At 38.4% G+C, this 21,684-nt stretch overlaps 1 protein-coding gene across 2 annotated transcripts in view; it reads left to right on the top strand.

The window, feature by feature from the left end:
* Positions 1–21,684, top strand: part of cpne2 (copine II) — a 50,151-nt gene that overhangs the window by 16,439 nt on the left and 12,028 nt on the right. Inside the window, exons 10-14 of one of the 2 annotated variants that reach the window (XM_069685645.1) lie at positions 3,948–4,007; positions 15,075–15,208; positions 15,904–15,958; positions 16,430–16,481; positions 20,812–20,945. In XM_069685645.1, coding sequence (XP_069541746.1) covers positions 3,948–4,007; positions 15,075–15,208; positions 15,904–15,958; positions 16,430–16,481; positions 20,812–20,945 — 435 coding nt within the window. The remainder of the gene's footprint in view (positions 1–3,947; positions 4,008–15,074; positions 15,209–15,903; positions 15,959–16,429; positions 16,482–20,811; positions 20,946–21,684) is intronic. The other variant, XM_069685646.1, reaches the window with a different exon arrangement.

The raw sequence follows: 21,684 nt of genomic DNA, 5'->3' as shown, positions 1-21,684 counted from the left end.
GTTTGAAGTAAATAAAGTTACTTAAATTAATGTACTTGGTTTGATTCAGTTAGAGCTACAATCAATTTATAAATAGTAATAATTTAATTGTTGTCTTTATTAAAGTAATAATCTCCAAGATTTTCATTTAAATGAATGTCTGTTATCAAATCAAATCAAATCAAACTTTATTTATATAGCACCTTTCATGCAAAAAGAATGCAACACAAAGTGCTTCACAGAAAAATTAAAAATATATCACAATAATACAAATACTGGAAGCTTGCCCCTCCCGACCCACCCACAGAGGCACACATACACTTTATCACACACACATGTACACGTATGCACATACACACTCACACACATACACCCACCCACCCACACACACGCACGCACTCAGGATAAAACATGGTAAAGAGACATGGCAGGACACTGAGGAACAGGTGAGGAAAACGCCACCTATGGGAGCCATCCGCATCGGGAGGGGTCACAGTCTATGCCCGCAGGGAGTGCCACCCACAGAGACCACCCCTACCCGGAAAGACCGGGATAGACTCCGCACAAGGTGCAGAGCCCCACTGTCCTCCGGGCCTGAGGGATCTCCAGGACGACGTCCCCGTGGGCAGACCAGACACAACTCCCAGTGTGAAGGGCTCCCATGAGGAAACACTGGAGCTAAAAAGTAAAAGGCTAAAAGACAATAAGAAAGGCTGAGATAAATGTAAGAAATAAAATGATAAAAATTGAAAAAATAAGATAAAAGCAATAAAGTGCAAAAAGAATTAAGAATAAATCAATACAAATATTAGATATTAAAAGAATAAAATTGTTAAAAGAATAGGATAAATCAGTTAAAAGCCAAGATGAAAAAGTGAGTCTTGAGCTTCTTTTTAAAAATATCAACAGTCTCTGCGGTCCTGATGCTCTCTGGCAGGCTGTTCCACAAGTGTGGGCCACAGTAACTGAATGCTGCCTCACCGTGGGTTTTTGTTCTAACTTTAGGAGTGACTAAAAGGCCGGTGCCGGAGGACCTCAGGGTCCGCGAGGGTTGATATGGTAAAAGCAGTTCAGATAGATAAGATGGCGCAAGACCATTAAGACACTTAAAAAGTAATAAAATAACCTTAAAATCGATCCTGAAACACACGGGGAGGCAATGCAGCGACTTTAAAACTGGTGTAATGTGCTCCCGCCCTCTGGTCTTCGTCAGCACACGTGCGGCTGAGTTTTGTAGCAATTGTAAGTTCGAGATAGTCTTTTTGGGAAGACCAGAGAGCAGGGCATTACAATAGTCTAAACGACAAGAGATAAAAGCATGCATCAGCACCTCCGTGTTAGCCTGAGAGAGAAACGGGCGGACTCTGGCAATATTCTTAAGACACTATCTATCACCAAATGAGCTAACACAATGGTGATTGCATTTGCAGTATTACAGACTGGGTGTCTGTGGCGACTTTCGTGGAAAGAATCACAAGCGGCGCCCAGTTAGTGACGCGTTTTCCATCACCCAGCAGTGATTGGTCTGCCAGAGAGGGTAGGCGGAGCTAACGCAGCAAACACACTTGTCTTGGCTGCTTTTCTGGGGTCCGTTTCAGAAAGAGGTTCAACAAACCCTCAGTCTAACCCCGGACTGTGGTTTGACTTACTCTGAGTTCAAATTCGCTGTCTTTTTGGTTTCGGAACAGCTGAACAGAGTTAGTTCAATCAAATCTGAGTAGGTTCAGTCAGAATTAAGTGCGTGCACGCTGACTATAAAAAGCCAACATTCATGGAGCCCCGATACCACGATTCACCATGGCAATGGTACACAAAAAGAGGTCCTCCTACGTCACATCAGTGGAGCTCGAAATCCTCATGCGGACATTCAGCGAATACGAGCATGTTTTTAGAAAAATAAAGTAACACGGCTGCAGCTGCAAAAGAGAGAGAAGCGGCGTGGGAAGAAACTGCTGCTCGAGTAAATTTGCAAGTTTGAACTGGTCTATTTATTTAATACTTAATCACGACCGGAAGCTAAAATGTATATTAATTTAGGAGCAATCCAGCGGGAGAAAAAACATACATGGAAGCAGTAAAAAATAAAACACCAGAACATCATTCAAAGGTGCGGCTCAGGCAGAACAGGCTCATGGCTGAACCTCACTTCAATCAGATTTTAACTATTAAACTAATGAAATATCATACAGTGGCTGTTTTAATGTGCATGAGCTTCATTTTTAGCTTTATAGCTTTATCCCTAACATGATGCTGACTTCACATACATTATAATTCATGTTGATTAAACTGAATGTGTTAGTTATAAAAAAAAAAATCCAATAACTTACGGCGTCTTATTTGCTGCTCTCGGCAGTGGTGGTGGAAAATCTAAAAATGATGACTTTGACACAGATTTGTCTTTTGATTTTTTTTATCATAATTATAAAAGACTTTTGCAAAGGGGTCAGAGCAGCACAGAGACGCAACGTTTTTTATGTTATTTGTAACCGCTCAAACACACACGTGAGACGGGCTGAATGAATGAGGAAGTCGAATGAGGGTTTTATATTCTAGAGGGAGGAGACAGAGTGAAACTCTGAATTTCCTGAAGAAAACCTGCTCCCGACCAGGTTAGGTTCACAGACACAGTTACCATAGTAACCAACGCAGAGTTAAAATTACCTCTCTTTCTGAAACGGCAAATCTGAGGTTTCCCTCACTTCAGGGGTTAACAAACCCGGGGTTTTCACTAAACCTGCTTTCTGAAACGGACGCCTGGTCTCTGAAAGTGTTGCGAGTAAACAGTAATCTACTATGGCTGAATAAACAAAGACAAGATCGATGACTACAGATACAACTTCAAAAATAAGTGAAAATCCAAAGAAAAATAAACTAATTCGACGCTCTGATAAAGGCAAACAGTCTAAAAGAGAAAACAACCGTCAGCGAGGATAATCAAGAATTACAACCGTTACAATCGGAGCTAGCCGTGGACGTCACACATGCAACACTGTCTGGATATCTGGGAAGTCTGTTAATCGCCATAGGTACGAAACTGAGATCTTTGAGATTAGCACTTTAATTACTGTTGTCTCTGTTGATTGTGTTTGGAAGTGAATTGCAATAAGTTTTATTCAGTAAAATTCTGAGCATTAGAAACATAAATAACGCACTCGACTGTCAAACAAATCACTCAGTCTCTCCTCACATCTTGTCACCTCATAATGACCCATCTTACGCTCGCTTTTGATCATTTGGCACACTTCTAACGGGGCGTTCATAACTCCCCCTGAATATCTAATTAGTGCGGCAGCTTTGAGCCCCACAGAGGACACATTAAGCTGGAACACCGAGTCTTCAGATGCCTATTGGAATGGCATTAAAGCTGTGTGCATATGATGACAAGCTTTCATAATTGATTCTTTGCCTTCTTCCTCTTTTCACGCAAACAAGCCTTTGTAGAGACATTTGCACACACACATATACACATTTGCACATGCACAAAAGTGCTAATACAGTACAATACATAATACATAATTTTATTTGTTGGCTGCCGACAGGGATTAGACTAATGACAGTAAAATGCTTAATGTTCATTGTAATTGGAGTGGAAATTGTGTTCAAACAAGGTAATGATTGGTGCTCCAATAGTGGAACATGAATCAGAGAAAACATGGTCTGTTTTGGCATTTTGGGGTTATGCTTTTAAAGTTAATTTATTTTTTCAGTGTGCTGTGTTTAGTTGGGTTGTTTACTTAGTCTGTAGTGTAAAACCTGCCTGTGCTTCTATTTGAGATTTAGAGTATGATGACCAGCTTGTGTGGTTAACATGACTAATGATTTATTGATTTAAACAAATGCCAAGTGCCCGATACCTGATTGTTTAATCAAAACGTGATTATTTTTGACCAACTCCAAGTTTGTCTTGTGGCTACAGTTATTTTCCTTTACTGTTTCCTTACTTTGCTCTGTCACTATTGTGTCTCTAGATTACAAGAGACTACACCTTTCTGGATTACATCCTGGGAGGATGCCAGCTCATGTTTACAGTGAGTGGCATGCCTGTTTTTTTTCTTCCTCTGCAATGATGTGGTAATTAGATACATGTTTCTGCACGCTTTGCTCTCGAAAACAGATGGAAAACAGTCAGATTTGCTAATTTCATCTCCCGGGGTTAGAGTTAGATCACAAGTGTTTCCATACGAAAGAAAAACTGTAAGGGACAGAAGTTACTAAGAGACTGAAAAACGAGTGGAGGAGAAGATAGTAATGGGGTACTGTAAAATATTTAAATATGGGTACTCTTGTTGCATTTTGAAAACAGGAAGGTAAAAAGAGACCAGGGAAAACAACTGAATACAATAAATTGATATTTTTAAAGAGCGAAAATAGAAAGTAATTTTGAGATTGATTTATGGCGACAGAAGGAGAAGCGGGGAAAGAAAGAGACATGAGTTTTACCAGAAGGAGGGAGAGAGACAGCAAATCGTCATAGTTTATTTTTGTCTCTTGTTAGGAGAAACTCTTGTTGTGTCACACCTTTTTGTGTTTTATAACAGCCAATCATTCACACACACACACACACACACACACACACACACACACACACACACACACACACACACAGACTTTATTCTGGATTTTTTCTGTCCAACAAATACATTACATTTCTGATAAATCTCTGGACCATTAAGGGTGGCTCACTGTTCCTGAAACGCACATACACATGTACACAAATTCTGAAACCACATGCACACATCACATATACATTGAGAGAACACAAACACAGTCTGCACGTGCAAAGCGTCAATTTTATTTTCTCTCCTCTATGTCTCCACCATTTCCCAGCTTTGTGAGCTACAACCAAGCTCCAGATGGGATACACACATTGTACATCATTGCATGCTTGATTTTGTTTCATTTCCCTTAAAGGGGATTCTGGGATAAGACACCCGTGCACCACCTTGTATTTTAATATTTTTAAGAGTCATTACTTTTGTTCTTTATATATGTATCGACAAAAGATTTGTCAATGTTAAAATGAGAAATTAAGTAACACTGACTAAATATCTTACCCTTCCCGAGGTTAAATGTTGGAACTTTGGCTGAATAGGTGAATACAGGTGAAGCAATGCCTCTGACCCTGGAGCTATTAGATTATATCCCAATGCATTGTTTGAAAGACCAGTACAGATTATTTTTCATGTTTTAGCACATTGATTGAGTTACATTTTCACTCATGTTGTGAGGACAACAGGAATCAGTTGTGTTTTAGCCACAGAGTTATTTCAGAATGGATACAGACAGTGGACATGCACAATTTTTTTTTACATGGCATTAAGTAACAGAATTGGCGATGATGTTCATACAAGGAACACACTCACTCCTGCATCTGCACACAAATGAGACATCTGCATGAAACCTTGCAGCTATGTAGGTAAGAATTATTTAAGCTTTACTCTGTTGCACATTTGTAAATTTCAATTCAAAGACAATTTCCAAGATTATTCAGAAAGATATTTCAGACCATCGCACATTGTTTTTTTAAGTCAGTCCAAGGGCAGTTATTCTTAAAAAGCATAATACTTATCATTTTTTTTGTAAAAAAAAAAAAAAAAAGGTTCTGTCTCCTTCTGGAGGTCGGGCCAACTGTTTTGACCCCTCTGACCTTGCTGCTCTATTGGAAAACATGGCTCCATAGTGTCCCTTGTAGTATCTTTTAAGTAGCACCTGCACCCCTCTTGTTGAAAGTACTGCTGTGATTGTGTTAAGTATTTTCTAGCTCAAGGTCTCGGTCAAGTTAAATTTAGTTGTGCGGAGGTGACTTCACTGGTGTTGTTGTGTCAGTGTCAGAGGATGTGTTCTTTATGTCTCCTGGGGGTAGGTAGCTGCTGGATCCTCAGTTTTAATTCAGGCCATTGTGGAGGAGCACACACACAAACACAGACAATGACAAGCTTCACTGTCAGCCGGTTATTTTCACATTATCTTATTATTGGAAATGAGGCTTTAAGCAGAGAGCATAGTGGTGTTGCCATAGTGACGTTCTGCTGTTAATGACAATGTTTGCACCATGATGAATAAGTGGGGGAGAAAGATACCTAGAAATGCATGAAAGAGAGCAATTGAGCACAATATTAATATGTGTGTTTCTCTGTGTAAATGTATGAATGTATTTTTTTTATCACTAAAAAGGACTTTAACCTCATTTATATATTCTCAGTTCAAGTTTTCGTCCTGGCAGACATATTCAAAACATTTACACGTAATGTAGAAACCTCTAACTTGATTCTTATAATTTTAAATGATAGACTAAATTATTGTTTATTTTAAAAAATACTTAGAGACAGTCAAGTGAGTCACGCAAACAAAAACAGTTGACCCATTAAATGATTGTTCCGAGCCAGTGTTACACTGGAAAGGATTTTTTTTTTTTAATTATACTTTTCCTCAAAGCTTTTTCAACTGAAATAGGGTTATTTTTCATGGTTGTTATTTTTAATGTGATAATGAAATGACAATGTGAAAGTGATGTGATGATGTGAAAGGTGTCATTAATAGTGCTGCAACTCCTCTTGGGTTTGTTGTTCCCTCTTTCTTGCACAAAAGATATCACTGTTTTACACAACTTTCTTAGCCACAGACAGGCAAAAACAGTTACACTATAAAAAGCAACCTATAGAATCTACTCAATAAAATTGAGGTAACAATTTGCACTTTTTTTGATTGAGTAAATTTTACCCTATGTTTTGAATGAAGAGCACCTGAAGTTAACAACCATGGGACACTAAAATAAATTGGGTAAATTCTACTTAACATTTCTCATTAGATCACGCAACTAATTACTTGATAAAAAGGAGTAATAACAACTCATAGAGACAAACAACTTTCCCGCTCACACTCGCAGGCAATTTAGAGTCACCAATGAACCTAATGAGCATGTCTTTGGACTGTGGGAGGAAGCTGGAGAACCCGGAGGGAGCCCACGCATGCACAGGGGTGAGGCAACAGCGCTAACCACTGCACCACCGTGGAGCCTTTTGGGAATTTAATTTCTTGTTATATACAAATACGGCGACTGCAAATCGTCTGGTATATCGTATATCGTAATCTATATACCCCAATGGCACACCAATACTGGCGATACTCACACCTATTAATCCAACCCTGGCCTGCAGCCAAGAAGAATCGTTGACACATGCGCACTTTGCAGTACAGGCCCAATACCTTTGGGTAGATTTTATCATGTTATTTTGGGTTGCAATTGTTACTGATGAAAATTAGGTAATGCATGTAAACTTTACTAATTTCTATTATTTCACTTGCTGACTTATATACTTTTAGTATAATTTACACAAATTGCAAGAATTTACTACCCTCAAAAATTATTTTTTACAGTGGGGACTAGCTGGTCGACACAGTAAAAGAGAGTGCGAAATTGTTTTACATTAATCATCTGGCCAGACTCCAAGTGAATGATTATATTGCTCCAGAACATGGTGGATATGTAAATAAGCAACTTTTTTTAATTGTCTTTTTGTTGTTGTTGTTGTTGTTGTTTGTTACACATTTTTCATGCTCTATGACTAACAACTTCTACATTGCAACACCAGAACAATGCTGTATCCTTTTCGCTGCATGTTTTGTAGGCTACATGAACTAAAAAGGGTGCAGACTCAGCCAAAGGTACAATTTCCAGGCTCCTGTCGCCTAGTAACAGGTACCTAGTGGGCTAACTAGCTAGCATAACTAACATCACGTAACTTAACCTGTTATTTTAAAGATAGTTATTTTCAGAAGCCCTTTCATTTTCTTAAACATGTGTAACACTAGTTACAAAACTTTTACATTTAAAAGTTTATTCGTAAGAGTCTGGCATCTCGTTTGAATTGGTGTGCAATGCATCTGGGGATACGTTGGGCCGCGAAGGACGTACCTGATGGATCCTTTGTTGCCCTGGAAAAGGAAGACACATTTGTCAGCCACATCTGAAGGAGCCTTCGAATTGGGACAGCCTTCGATGCGCCACTGTGATGCAATCGGCAATTGGGACACAGCTAATGCCAGCCAAATACAAACTAAAGATGGGTGAAGTTAGAATTAGAGAGCTTTCCCCTACTTGCTGTGATGTAGAGGGTGACTTTGCAAACATGTGTTGTATAAGTAGATAACTCCTCTTGTCCTTTCTCTGGTCATGTCCCTTGATGAATAGTTAAAACCAGAGTGGGGAGTTTTGGCTTGTCCAGTCGAGACGTGCTTTTGAGTTTCCGGGCATTAGGACTCTCTACATCCAGCCTGCTCTCTTTTGGATGACTGAGGTGAATGAGAAACACTCCTCTCTGTCATCAGCCAGCAGTGGAGTGCCTCAGTTAGAGGCTGGACAGTGTTGGACAGCCCTTAGCTGCAGAGATATTCCAATCCTGACTGTGAATCAGATGTTACTAAAAAAGGCAAACAGCCACCATAGCATGTTGAAATAAAAAATCACAATTTGTAGACGGATGTAAATATTTTGATCATGTCCTCACTCAGGACCTTGCTGCTTTGTAATGAGAATAATTTTAGTGCAATGTGAACATTTTCCTGTTCTAGTGGTAGCAAGATGAGCAAATTCAAGGCGGAATGAAACTCTTAAATCCTCGCTGCTCCCCTCCTAATCTTTTGCCTTTTGTCACAGACCTGCAGCTCTGTCACTGATGCACACACACACACAGACACACACACACACACACACACACACACACACACACACACACACACACACACACACACACACACACCTAATACTGTCTTAACACAGATACTTCCTCTCTCCTGCTTACAAACTCATTAACATACACACATGTGAGCACAAACATATAATATCCTCTCACTCTCTCTACTTCTCTCCCTCCGCACTATGACCGATTCACATGCAAACTCCTAAACCGTGACTTTGGCACGCACACACACGCACACACACACACACACACACACACACACACACACACACACACACACACACACACATCTGCTCACATGGATCCAAACACAGTATCTTCATCTTACAGACATTTTATCACATAAACCTCTGCACTCAGAACAAGACTTACTGTAGGTATGCACACGCATACAGTATCTTCAAACATGCACCTTCCCTGCTTACACACGCTGACTGATTTAGATATGCACAAACACACATAATCTCTCGCAGACGCTTGATCACTGATGACATCTTCTCCTCTCGTACACACTGCCACAAAGAAACACAGATTTTACATGCAGTAAACATACACACACATTTGTGTACAAAAATACACTCACACAGAAACACACATGCAGAAAGAGCTGTTCTGCGGTGTTCAATCAGACTTAGTATGGCTCTAATCCTAATCTCCAGGAAGGGAAAGTCTCTCCTCTGGGCTGTGGGAGCTGGAGGCGTGAGCAGCGTGTCTCTGTTACACACCGACACAAAGCCCGCTACTGCTGAGGGGCTGTTTGTGAAAGACTCATTTTTAACTGAAATACACAACTATTCATATCTCATGTTTGATATCATTCAAAGCTTTGTAGAGCGTACTACTTGTGTCCCTGTGGATTCACAGAGAGAACAAACTTTTCATGAATGAGAGCATAGACAAGCACCTTTACAGCTCAAGATGAAGATACAGACAATACCACAGAAGGCATATTGTTGTTTTTACGGATTACATGCTCTATACTAGTCCACAAGGCTGTTTACATGTAGATATCAAATGTCACTCTCACAACAAATGTTGAGACCTTTTAAGTAATGAAGTTAGTCCATGCAACAATGAAAAAATATCAGATCTTGTTGTAACTCTTTATTCCCAAAGCCTGACAGTAACTGATGGCACTTGGAATTTCTGTTAAAATTGTGCCTATGTTGCATTTTATTTCTTATTATTTTAACACAAAATACTATTGATTATAGCATCAACAATTTGGATTACAGAAATACATCTACATTTAAAAGTAGTTTTCAAAAAGGTCTAGGTCTAAAATAATTGAAGGGGTCCTCTGTGAGAGCAGATGTAAAATATCTTCAGGATCTCTGGGAGAGCTTTCCAAAGTTGAAAAAACCCCCCAGGACATTAACATGTCAACCTGCATTACAAACTTTGGAAATGGCAGAGAGGGTCTCATGCAAGATACGTCCTAGTTGCATTATGGGAATTGTAGGATCCAGTGATTTTGGAGCTTGATAGGCTACAGAGCTAGTTTTATACATGTTATAATGATCTAGCCTATTACAGTGTGATAGAATTTGAGGGGGTTGGGAAGGGGGTCCAGGAGATCTGATCCTGGGAAATTTTAGGTAAACAACCTCTATTTTGACTATGTTATTTTACACATCCTTTGCAGCCTAATTACATTCATGTCTAAATGGAAATAATGGAAATATGTAGCTTAAAAAACCTGTTTACTTTAGAAATGCTACATTTAATGACTAGAGTTGATTAAACTCTAATCATTACATTTTACTATTTACTATTACCATTACCATACCAGAAAACATGATATATCAGGATATATATCGTTACAGAGATATGAAAAATCCTATATCGTGATATAGAATTTTGGCCATATTACCAGGCCCTACTCAGAACATGCATGGCCTATGCCTTGAACCTGCACTCCCAATATTGTTTCAAAAATGTCAGAGTTTCAAAAATCTGATATATGAACCAATAAACATTTTCTTACACATAACATGAACAAACTGTGTAATAAGAGTTACTATTGAGATTTGTTGAGTTCGCATCATCAGCAAATTAAAACAGCAGCAGACTACACAGCAGGGAAACACAAATTATGATCAAGTATACTTCTAAATAACTTTAAAAATCAATTAAATTTAACATTTTTCATAATTTATTAATAGTCATGTCTCTGATACAACCCTGTCAATGAATGCCTGGTTTTAATAACATTTAAGGTAACTCTTCTTGAGAAATTATAACATGTGATTAAATGCAGTGTAAAATCCATCCACATAACACAATCAATCAATTTAACACTTATGTATTGTGCCCTATGGCACAATATCCAATACAAATATTGATTAAAAAACGACTTTCTCAGACTAGATGTCTGGCAGGTGACAGCGGGTCCTGTATGTCACTGGAACATCTCGACTGCAGAAGATGTTAAAACACGCTCATTCATTTAACCACTATCTAGCTTTCTGGCTGTTTTACTGCAAATAAGACAACTGGCTAAGACTTATTAATATAAAGCTTGAAAAAACTCACAGTGTTATTGTCAGTATTTTAATCATTTCACAGTAATTTGGCAGTAGTGAAAACCCTCTAACTGATTGCAGCCACAGACATTTTCTGCCACATCACTGCTCAGACACACATACACAGTAATGAGATGCTGCACTGTCTCCTCTGTTTTCATTCTAATTCTGAACACTTGCCTGTTGAAACTGTGTTTGTCATGTTGTGTTAAGTCTACTGGTGTGTTAGCAATTACTAATAGCTTGGGGCGAGGAATAAGTTGGAAACAGAATGGTGTCATTTCCCACTGTCAACCAATTCACAGCCATCAAACTAAAAATGTCTGTCACCGGAGAGGGCATGGCAGGAAAGAACAGTAATAGTTTTTTTGGATGATCTTGTTCCATCGACTGTCAGTGTGGGCATAAAAAATTTCAGGTCCAGAATGGAGGAAGGAAATGGAGACTGAAAAATACATATGTTTGCAAGATACACATTGATGCATGTATAGTAGCACGTTTGCAGAGAAACAAACATTTCATTGTTGTGAATCAAATTGGCTTAATTTCTCAGATATATACTCAGGGTGCATCTCAGCCAGGGGTGGAGGAAACCCCTGGTCCATTTACTGAGATGAAGAGCAGGCTATTCAGCGTGGAGACGTTCATTCTTTTTCTATTGTTTGTGAGAATATGGTTCATGGCACTGAATCCTCTTTCACACTCGGCTGTTGACACTTGGAGCGTGGAGACAGCGGTCAGCACTTTGCGCAGACTCTCTCCCATGACACCATGACACTTGAGTTTGTGGAATTCCTCATATGGTATGGGAGTATGGGACTGGTTGTGGCCTCAATAGCAAGAGTCTTGAGTATAGTGAGAAGTTTGTCCTCTCCAAATAGGATGTGCTCGTCTTCATCAGATGGCCAATTGGACGGATTTAGAGCAGCTACAGCAGAAATAACACCGTGGTCATCCAGCCTGCACTCAATGTTGTCGGCCAGTTGCAGCTCTTTCCTTTGATTTATGTTTAAAATGTTTTTCTTAAGTTATTTTATATGGCCGAAGTATCATTTATCACTAATAGATTTGTATATAATTAACCATTAATTATATCCATAACCCATTATAACAATTATAACAACAAAGAATAAACAAAAACTTCCTCAACAGGGTTAAATCAAGTTCTTCTTCCTTTTCTTCATTTAATCTTAAAACACTTAAAACATCAGCAGACCAAAGAGTTAACACAATGGTAAACAGAAATGTAATTCCAGCTATGTTTAACAGGGTGTATAGTTCAAAAAGATTAATAATTGGTGTAAGACATTCAGCATAGTCACAGATATGCTACTTACGTCTTGGGTTTACGAGACCTGACAGGGTTGACTGTCAGGGCACACGCCAGCGTTGGCTGCCGGAACATTTGCATATCGTCAGGAAAGAGATGGTGCTCAAAGTTTTAAGACATAATGACTAACTTTGTATCATAAAGTTGTCATCTTTACTCTTAAACAAGGTAGGCACTGAGATTCTATTATCTTTTACATTGTGTTAACCCACACTGCACATTTGAATAAGAGCTGTCCACTTTGATTGAGTCTTCGGCTGACAGCGCTGTCAGAGCCCCAGCAGGACAGTTGCTCTGTGTTGTGCTGAGATTTGAGAAGAGCAGGATGCACTTGTAATGTTTCCACATCACAGATGTGGCCTGAAACTGTAAAAAAAGAGGAAAGGAACTGTTGATGGGATGGGGTGGTATGTGCAAATAATGCTCAAATTTGTTTGAATATTTATTCTTGGCAAAAGGAGAGCTGATATTTGAAGAAAGAGGAAGGTCAAATTACTGAGCTACCAGTATTTAACATGTTCTCAAACAAGCAGGCATTTTATTTATGTATACCCTCTTTTACAACAGGAAAAAATGCTTTTGACAATATCCTGAATCTTAAGGTAGCTTCATTAAATATCTTAATAGTTCAAATCCCAAAATGTGAAATTTGCTGTCGTATTAGAGCTAGAAAAACACCAAAGTATATTATTATTTGAGAAGCTGGAACCATCAAATATTTGACACTGTTGTTAAAAAATGACTAAATTGATAAATTATTAAAATAGTTAACAATAACCTGGTTAAATCCCTAGCACATTTTTGAGCCATCAAGTTAATTTCCAGCAACTAGCTGTGATTACAGGCCGTTATTCTTACACCCTGTGGCATGAGTAGTATGCCATACGAGTATTTTTCACACATATGTCGCTGAAGGACTAACACACATGCTCACACCGATGCAAAATGCAACAGCACCCTAATTCTGTCACCCAGCATCTCTGTGTCCATCACTCCTGCTGCCCCTGCTGCTCTTCATGCTCAGTCCTCTCGTTCTCTCAAACCATCCTTTAACTAATTTTTCGAATTTGTTTTTACACCTCGGCCACCTTTTCTCCTTCCTCCTTCTTATCCATTTTCTCTTTCTCAACGACAATATTTTTCTTTTATGAAGACAGCATGGAGATGCTTTAGACTATCTTTAAGCTGATGGGAGGGAGGCGGAGTTTCTGGGTTGGGTTCTTGTCAGCACACAAACACTATTCACCGCCTGAGGAAAAGCTTGTCACTCTTAATCTCATATTATGTTCGGCATTGTGTATCGGCATGTGTATGTTTGTGGTCCTTGTGTGTTTTTGCTTTTGTTCTTTGGCTACATCTTTGGTTCTTGTGTTTGTATTAGTCCATACTGTATGTCATTGCAGTGTCACCCTGTGGTCATCCACATTAAAAATAAGCTTGTTTGTGGCTTTAGGTCCAATATTTCTTTCTTTTTTTAAACTGTCAGATGAAAACTTTGTACTTCCAAGAATGATGAAAAACGTATTCAGTGCTTGTTGTTGACCTTGTATTTTAAAGTGAACATATTTAATCAATAAGGTTTGTTGCTCATTAAACAAAAGACAACTTGAAGTTAAATATAATTATTGTCGTAACAATGGATGTCAGAAACAAAGTAATGATGTATAATTGCAGACATATAGGACAGATAAGAAAGAGAAAGAGAGCAGATTGCACATAAAAGTATACATTTATATTTATTTTATTATTATACAAAGGTTTTAAGTGCACTTTTGCTGGCTATGAATAGTAATGTAATAATAGTAATAGTAATGGCATCCAGCATCCTCTTCAACATTATTTGTATCAGAAAAGTTTTCAATTGGCCTTTTTATCTGTCGGGCCAATAGCTGCCTTTAATTTGCCAAACGATCAATCGGTAGAGTCATTGTGGATATAACTTTTTCACATCTGACTGTTATATATATATCCGTGACTGTCATAAGATATTGAGATGTTGGACCTGTTTTATAATACTGTTTTCAAATGACCTGTAACTCCAGTTCCTCTTTGGATAGATCGAGTAATTACGGAATTGTATACTGACATACAGTTTGTATCTAATATTGTGAGGGAACCTTGTATTGTGTTTCATCTTAACCCTTTACAGAAATGTAATGTTGTTAGTGATTTCAAAGTGATAAAAATAACTTCCTAACGTGCAAAATCCCTTTAAAATGATGCCAGTAAATTAAACACAACAGTCTTTCACTTCCTCAAATTCCTCAGTAAGAGGACATGGCACAGTCTTCTGTTGCAGCATCACTGTATTAATCCTGACGATAAAACAGTTATACTTCTACAGTTACTGCACCTCTTACAGAGAAACAAAACCAAACCGTAAGTGATTGAGGCATCATTCAAAGCAGCATGTGTCAGATAATGAAGGAAAACAAATTACGACCCCCCACATTTACAGTATCACAGCATTGTAAAAAAAATACAGCTCCTTAACAACACTGCAGGTTTCAAAGATGACCTCTAATCTCTGTATTTCCATAGGTCGGTATCGACTTCACAGCATCGAATGGGAACCCTCGTGAGCCGTCCTCCCTCCACTACATCAACCCACTTGGCAGCAATGAGTATCTCGCTGCCATTTTAGCTGTGGGACAAATCATACAGGATTATGACACGTGAGTATCTTCTGTAGCCCTCTTGATTGTTGCAATGTTTTAATCACTCAGGACTTCAGTTGTCTTCAGGTAATAACACTCTTGATTGTTCAACAGTAGTCATCATTTTTGGAGAACTGGGTGATTAAATGCAATGTGACAAGATAAGAGTGTTGGCTGATGTTGTAATGTTTGTTTTTTATGAAGGCTCAGATAGTTGATACCATGAAAATGACCTGTGGCCACATGAGTAAAATTATCTATTGGTTTTAGTGTGTCTTTAACAAATTATTTCTTAGGATTTTAATATGTTCATATGCTGTATGTCACTGAAAATATAATGAGGACCTTTAATAATAAATATGTTATCTTCAGGAATATAATTATATGCCATTTTAAGAACATTCAAAGTGATTATTCTCTCTCCACAATGACTTAAAGGTATTATTTAAATCACTCAGGTTAATAAGATAATACGTCAGATTTTTTGTGTGTCTTGCCCCCCAAAAAGATGCTTCCGTCTTAGTGACAAACCATTTTGCCGTATTGTGTTCATTTTTCTCTCTGCTTGTTTCTCTGTAAATGTCTTTTACTGTGTTTCTTTGTGAAAAAAGGTAACAGGATTTCCTCCACTGTCTAAATCCAGCGTGTTGAATTCTGATGAAGAAAAAGGGTTTAACTAACGTTCCAATCTGTTGTCATGGTTTCCTCCTCAGCGACAAAATGTTTCCTGCTCTGGGATTTGGAGCTCAACTCCCACCAGACTGGAAGGTGTGTGTTTTTATTGGTGGTGTTCTTGTTTGTTCTGGTTTGTGGGTGTGTGCCTATGTGTGTGCATGTTTGCAGGCTAGATAGAGATATGTGTGATACATGTATGTAATGTATGTATGTGTGTACGTAGCAGGAAGAATGAGAATGAGACAGAAGAGGGGATTGTCCTATGCAAAATTACAGTGTAAGCAGTCCTATGTGATACATGCATTTTACACACACAATCATGCACACAGAGATAAAACTGTAAGCATTATACATGCATATTCACATGCTTACGCAACTGTCAACCCATCTGTGTTGCCATGGCACTGAGCTGATGAAAAGGACAAAGGAGAGAGAGAAGTACACAGAGAGGGAGTGAGAGAGGGGGAGGGAGAAGGTGTGGGAGAAATGGACAATATTTCTGAATAATATTTTGCATTGTAGTGAAGGAAGAATATTTATGGTCCGTGTTTCTTGTTTCTTTAGGTGTCACACGAATTCGCCATCAACTTTAACCCCACCAACCCTTTCTGTTTTGGTGAGTTAATGTGCATTAGTCAGACACGATAGATGACAACTCTGTAACCTTTAGAAATAAAGATATTTTCACATCATGCTTCAATTTTTTTTGATTGGACTATTTTAGGCAAATCAAACAAAAAATGTTGACAGTAAAAAATATCATTTGATATATGATTTGATAGAATTAATACTTTAACAATGAACCAAAGTATTTAGAGAGCAGGATATTTTCTAGTGAAAAACTCAGTATTGTATGGTTTCACTGATCTTATAATGCTAATCTCTGAGATTTCAGTCTCATTCTCTTTGGCGGTAACGGTTATGGTAATGTAATTGCCAGTGTCTGGATATTTGGACACTGTCCAGCTCCGGTTGTAACTCTTGATTTTCTGCTTCATCTGAGCGTCAAATTTGTTTCTTTTTCTTTGGATTTTTGAAGTTGTATCTGTAGTCATCGATCTTTTCTTTGTTTGTTCAGCCATCGTAGATTACTGTTTACTCGTAACACTTGCAGAGACCGGAAAAGCAGCTGCTTAGCTCCGCCTACCCTCTCTGGCAGACCAACCACTGCTGGGTGATGGAAAACGCGTCACTAACTTGTGTTTTTTTTCGCATCAGACACCCAGTCCATTAATTCTGCAAATGCAAAGGCTTTCATCAGTGGGCCACAGGCTCAATCACCATTGTGTCACTTCACTCGGTGATAGATAGTGAATTAAGGGACATTTATTTAAATGAATGATTATTACTTTAATAATGACAATAATTACATTATTACTATTTATAAATTGAACTGAATCAAACCAAGTACATTAATTTAAGTAACTTTATTTACTTCAAACTTTCTGTGGTTGCTAGCCAGTGGTAGTGTTTACTACTAAAAGGATTGAAAAGACTCACAGGTGCACAGCCCACTTTGCTATCTACCAATGACAAATACCAATTGTCATTATTTATATGTAAAGATTAAGATAAATTCGTCATTCCATCCATCCTCACCTTACATGACCTGACAATGAGTTTTTATAATTCTTCTTTTTCTTCTGTTTCATGGGGTTGATGCAGTTGAACTCCACCTAGTGTTTTTTTCGCATCAGACACCCAGTCCATAATTCTAAGGCTTTCATCAGTGGGCCACAGGCCCAATCACCATTGTGTTACCTCATTCGGTGATAGATAGTGACTTAACAGACATTCATTTAAATGAAAATCATTGAGATATTACTTTAACCTAACTTAAACATACTTTGGGCATTTCTATATTTTTACTTACTTGCCAACATAAATGATGAAAATGCAATATTGTCTAGTATATCTGCCTTGATAGTTACTTGGCTGAGACCAAATATGCTTGCTAAAAGTGGCCTGTAAAGCCCATTGAGACATTGTACATGATATAAATGCAAGAAAACATGACTTTTCTTGATATCTAACAAAAAACAGCTGAACCTCTGCCTTCACTTGATGATCACACTGACTTGTTTTTTTGTTTATACCTCTATTCTATTTATAATCCCATCAGCTGAAAACACTGTCGCTTATCTATACTTATAGGTTGTTGTCTTCTTTGTGGCCCGGACCCCCACATTCTGCCGGCAGGCTGCAATAACAGATAGGAGTTGCTAAGCTTTTTCTTTCACTATGAAGACAATATTTATCTACATATACTGTCAGGGCCACATTAAAATATGACTGCAGTGAGGTTGCCATTGCAAAAAGGTTGCCACCACTACTTCAGACGCTGAAACAGACTTAGTGTTACATTAAAGGACAGTAGATTATTGTCCCATTTTCTCTATTAACATTTAGATATAAGGCTGCAATGTCACTGTGACACTACAGCGAAAGAACTAACACATCATTGCGAAACTGGTGTATTTTTCAGTTTTAAAAGAATGCTGCACAGTAAAAAGAGAGACAAGCCACCTCAAGATCACGTGACAGCAGCAGGAGCTCACGTCAGTGTGTGTTACTGCTGAGTCTGAGTAAATAACGCCTAAAACTTCAGGGCTTCAGGACTCTGAATTTTCTTTTACTTAGCACCCCATAATGCCTAGAATAGGGATTGACCCTCCTCATAAACTTTGATTGGTGTTTGACCGCTCTATGTCTTCAACAGCCAATGTGACATTTTGATTATAATGATATCCTGATTCCTCTTGCACAATGATGGGACTGGCATGTGGTTTTGAGTGAAATAAAATGCCAACTGTTGGATGTGTTTCTATGAAATTTCATACAAACATTCCTGCTACCCTCAGGGTAAATTGTAACCGATTTATTGATCCCCTGGCTTTTTCTCTGCAACCCCAAGACAACTTTTAAAATTGTCACATTCTTTGTTTTATGTCACAATGTCTGCAAAATACATTCTGATCAATCTAAGCCATACTTCTTGTTAAGTGTTCGTAGCAAATGTTTGCGGGCTGACATACGAACCCAATATGGCAAATGTGGTAAGTTTGAAAGACCAGCTCCAGTCATGTCTTAAGACATATAAAATGCTCTGCTTGGAATAATAAATTCGTTTTTTTTCTGCAAAATACATTTAGTTACCTTGTAAGAATCCTCCCAAGGCATCTCCTCCCTCTCCCTCATTAAAAACTCCTGAATCTGCATCCACGCCCACTATCTAAATTTCCCACCGCCCCCTCCATTGAGAAAACAAAACACGTTTCTGCCATCGTTTAGTGGCAACTTGTTAAAACCTAGCTAGCTTAGTCAGTAGTGAGTTTGCGAAAACTACGAGGACGGTTACAGCTGGCTCGAGCATCGCCGAAGTGGTTGCCATAGGTTACACATAATGATATGCATAGCGTCACCCCGTCCATTAATGGGATTGGCTCCTTAGGTTTGTGACGTCTCAAACCTGCCAATCTGAAAACGTGTTGTTCAGCCCGTCCTTGGTACACTGCAGTTTAAAGCAGACAGGCCCAGCCATGGAGATGACTGCTGATGTTGTCCCTGATATGTCTTGTAGCACATGAAGAACACCACATGGAGATGTTTACAAGGTTAAACACTTGATTCTCACTGGAAGGGTCTTTAAACATTAGCATGCTACATTTAACATTATGAACATGTTTGCATTTATCTCAAAGCGCTGTGGTGCCTAATTGCAGTTTACAGAGCTCCAAGCGTAGCTGTACAGTAGACCCTGTATTAAAGGTGCGTGTCAAAAGTTTACTCAGCATAGATACAGGCTGTTGCATTTCTTCACTCACATCATATTTGATTCCATTTTTAAAGATTCGGAAATTGTCACCTTGATTAAGTGAACCACAAAGTATGCACTTCATAAAATATTGTGCATTCAGATCCGTCAATGCATCATTACAATTTGAAATTTGTAGGAAGCAAATGTGTTTATTGACAAATGCAAACAACTTGCGTACCAACTGCTGAGTGCACAACTGTGAGACTGCAAGTGATACTGAGTAACACATGTTTTATCCTGACAGAAGCAGAAGGTTATGCTGCAAAAGATTATTTATACTCAACACTATGCTGATGAAGACTTGTGTCAAAATATTAACTTCTATGTGCTTCTTCAAAATAGATGTACGACTTTTCTTTATTGAAACATCTGCCTCCACACATGACCTTCATGTTAAGGTTAGCAGACAAACTGCTGCTGTACAAACTACATGAGAGAGATTACAGCTCATCTTTCTTGGAAAGACCAAAACAGCCTCCAGGGCCATCTCAGATAAAACGTTTTGGCCAAACATAAAAACCTGAATTAGAGAACTGCAGTCACAAAGTGCTCCTGTAACTGCTTTACAAAACATATTTTTATATAAGCTGCATGGTGCAAATATCTTTTAAAGGAGCAACTTATGAGAAGCTGAAGTATTGATATACAGCAATTTGGAACACACTTTTTTCAGGGATTAGGAGGGATAGGAAGGTTGATGTGTTTGTTTATGAAACTGAGATGTTACAGAAGAGAACAAAAGTATATTTAGAAATAAACATGAAATATAAACAGCTGTGTTTAAGTTGCTCTGTTGACTCTCCAGTTTCATTAAATCAAATCAAATCAAATCAAATTTATTTGTATAGCGCCAAATCATAACCAGGGTTATCTCGAGACACTTTACAGAAAGAGCAGGTCTAGACCGACTCTTTGTTAAGTTATTTAAAGAAACAGTGTCTGACCTTCTGTTCAAACTGTTTCATTTGAATTGTGATATACTGTATGTGCAGAAGCCTTTTTTCCACATGTCCCATGTATTCTTGCCCTCTATCACAAGCGTCACTTTCTGCTCTGCAGGCTTATGTTGTGTCGGAATTGAAATACTTTGTCTGTGTCGTTCTTTGTCTGTGTCGTTCTCCATGTATAGGTGTAGAGGGTATCGCCCAGGCCTACTCTGCCTGTCTCCCTCACATTCGATTCTATGGCCCAACAAACTTTGCTCCAATCATCAACCATGTAGCACGTTTTGCTGCCCAGGCACTCCAACAAGAGAAGGCAGCGGTAGGTGAAAACAACTTACCTGTTTATTTGCATTTCTTGAAAATATTCTCTTGTGAACCATTAAAATGCAGGCGGTAAAGATTGCATGCACCCAATTTTATTATCTCAACTCATTACTTTATGAGACTGATGTAGAAAATAGCTGTTTTTGCTAGACACAGATGCTGGTCATATCACCAAACACTACCAATCCTTGCCTGAACACAGACAAACTATCACAATCTTTCAAAATGCCTTTTAAAAATGCCCATAAATCAGACTAATCAAAATTCTTGACTAATCAAAATCATCTTCATCGTCTGGGGAATTTATTGACTACATATTTTATGCCAAACCTGCCCGTGAGTGCACAGATCATGACTGAATGCACAGAGAGCCTCGGGCGGAGAAAAGCAATCTGCTCATTAGGTTAGTAGAAAATTTGTCGTGTGAGTGGCAAAAGAGCAAAGATCAAGTGGGCATTAGGCTCATGGGAATTCCACTCAATAGTTGGCGAAGGATTTTTAAGGTTGTGTATGCAATTCATTTGTCTTTCTGTAGAGGAAGAAATTAGCTTAGCTTAACGCATTAATTTGTTGGTTCAGTAGCATCTAATCTCAAAAGCACAGAAAAACACCTGGTTCAGTGGAAAAGGCTTCAGTACTATAAATATATATATAAATATATATATATATATTTTTTTTTTTTTTTTTGCATAGCATCAACAAGTTCATACTTAAACTTAGGAATTACATGTGGT

Source organism: Semicossyphus pulcher, unplaced genomic scaffold (assembly GCF_022749685.1).
Source record: "Semicossyphus pulcher isolate SPU_LCO1_2020_fin unplaced genomic scaffold, fSemPul1.0.p SCAF_8, whole genome shotgun sequence".
Classification (NCBI taxonomy): Eukaryota; Metazoa; Chordata; class Actinopteri; order Labriformes; family Labridae; genus Semicossyphus; species Semicossyphus pulcher.
The sequence above is the reverse complement of the archived record's forward strand: the minus strand, read 5'-3'. Positions and strand labels throughout refer to the sequence as shown.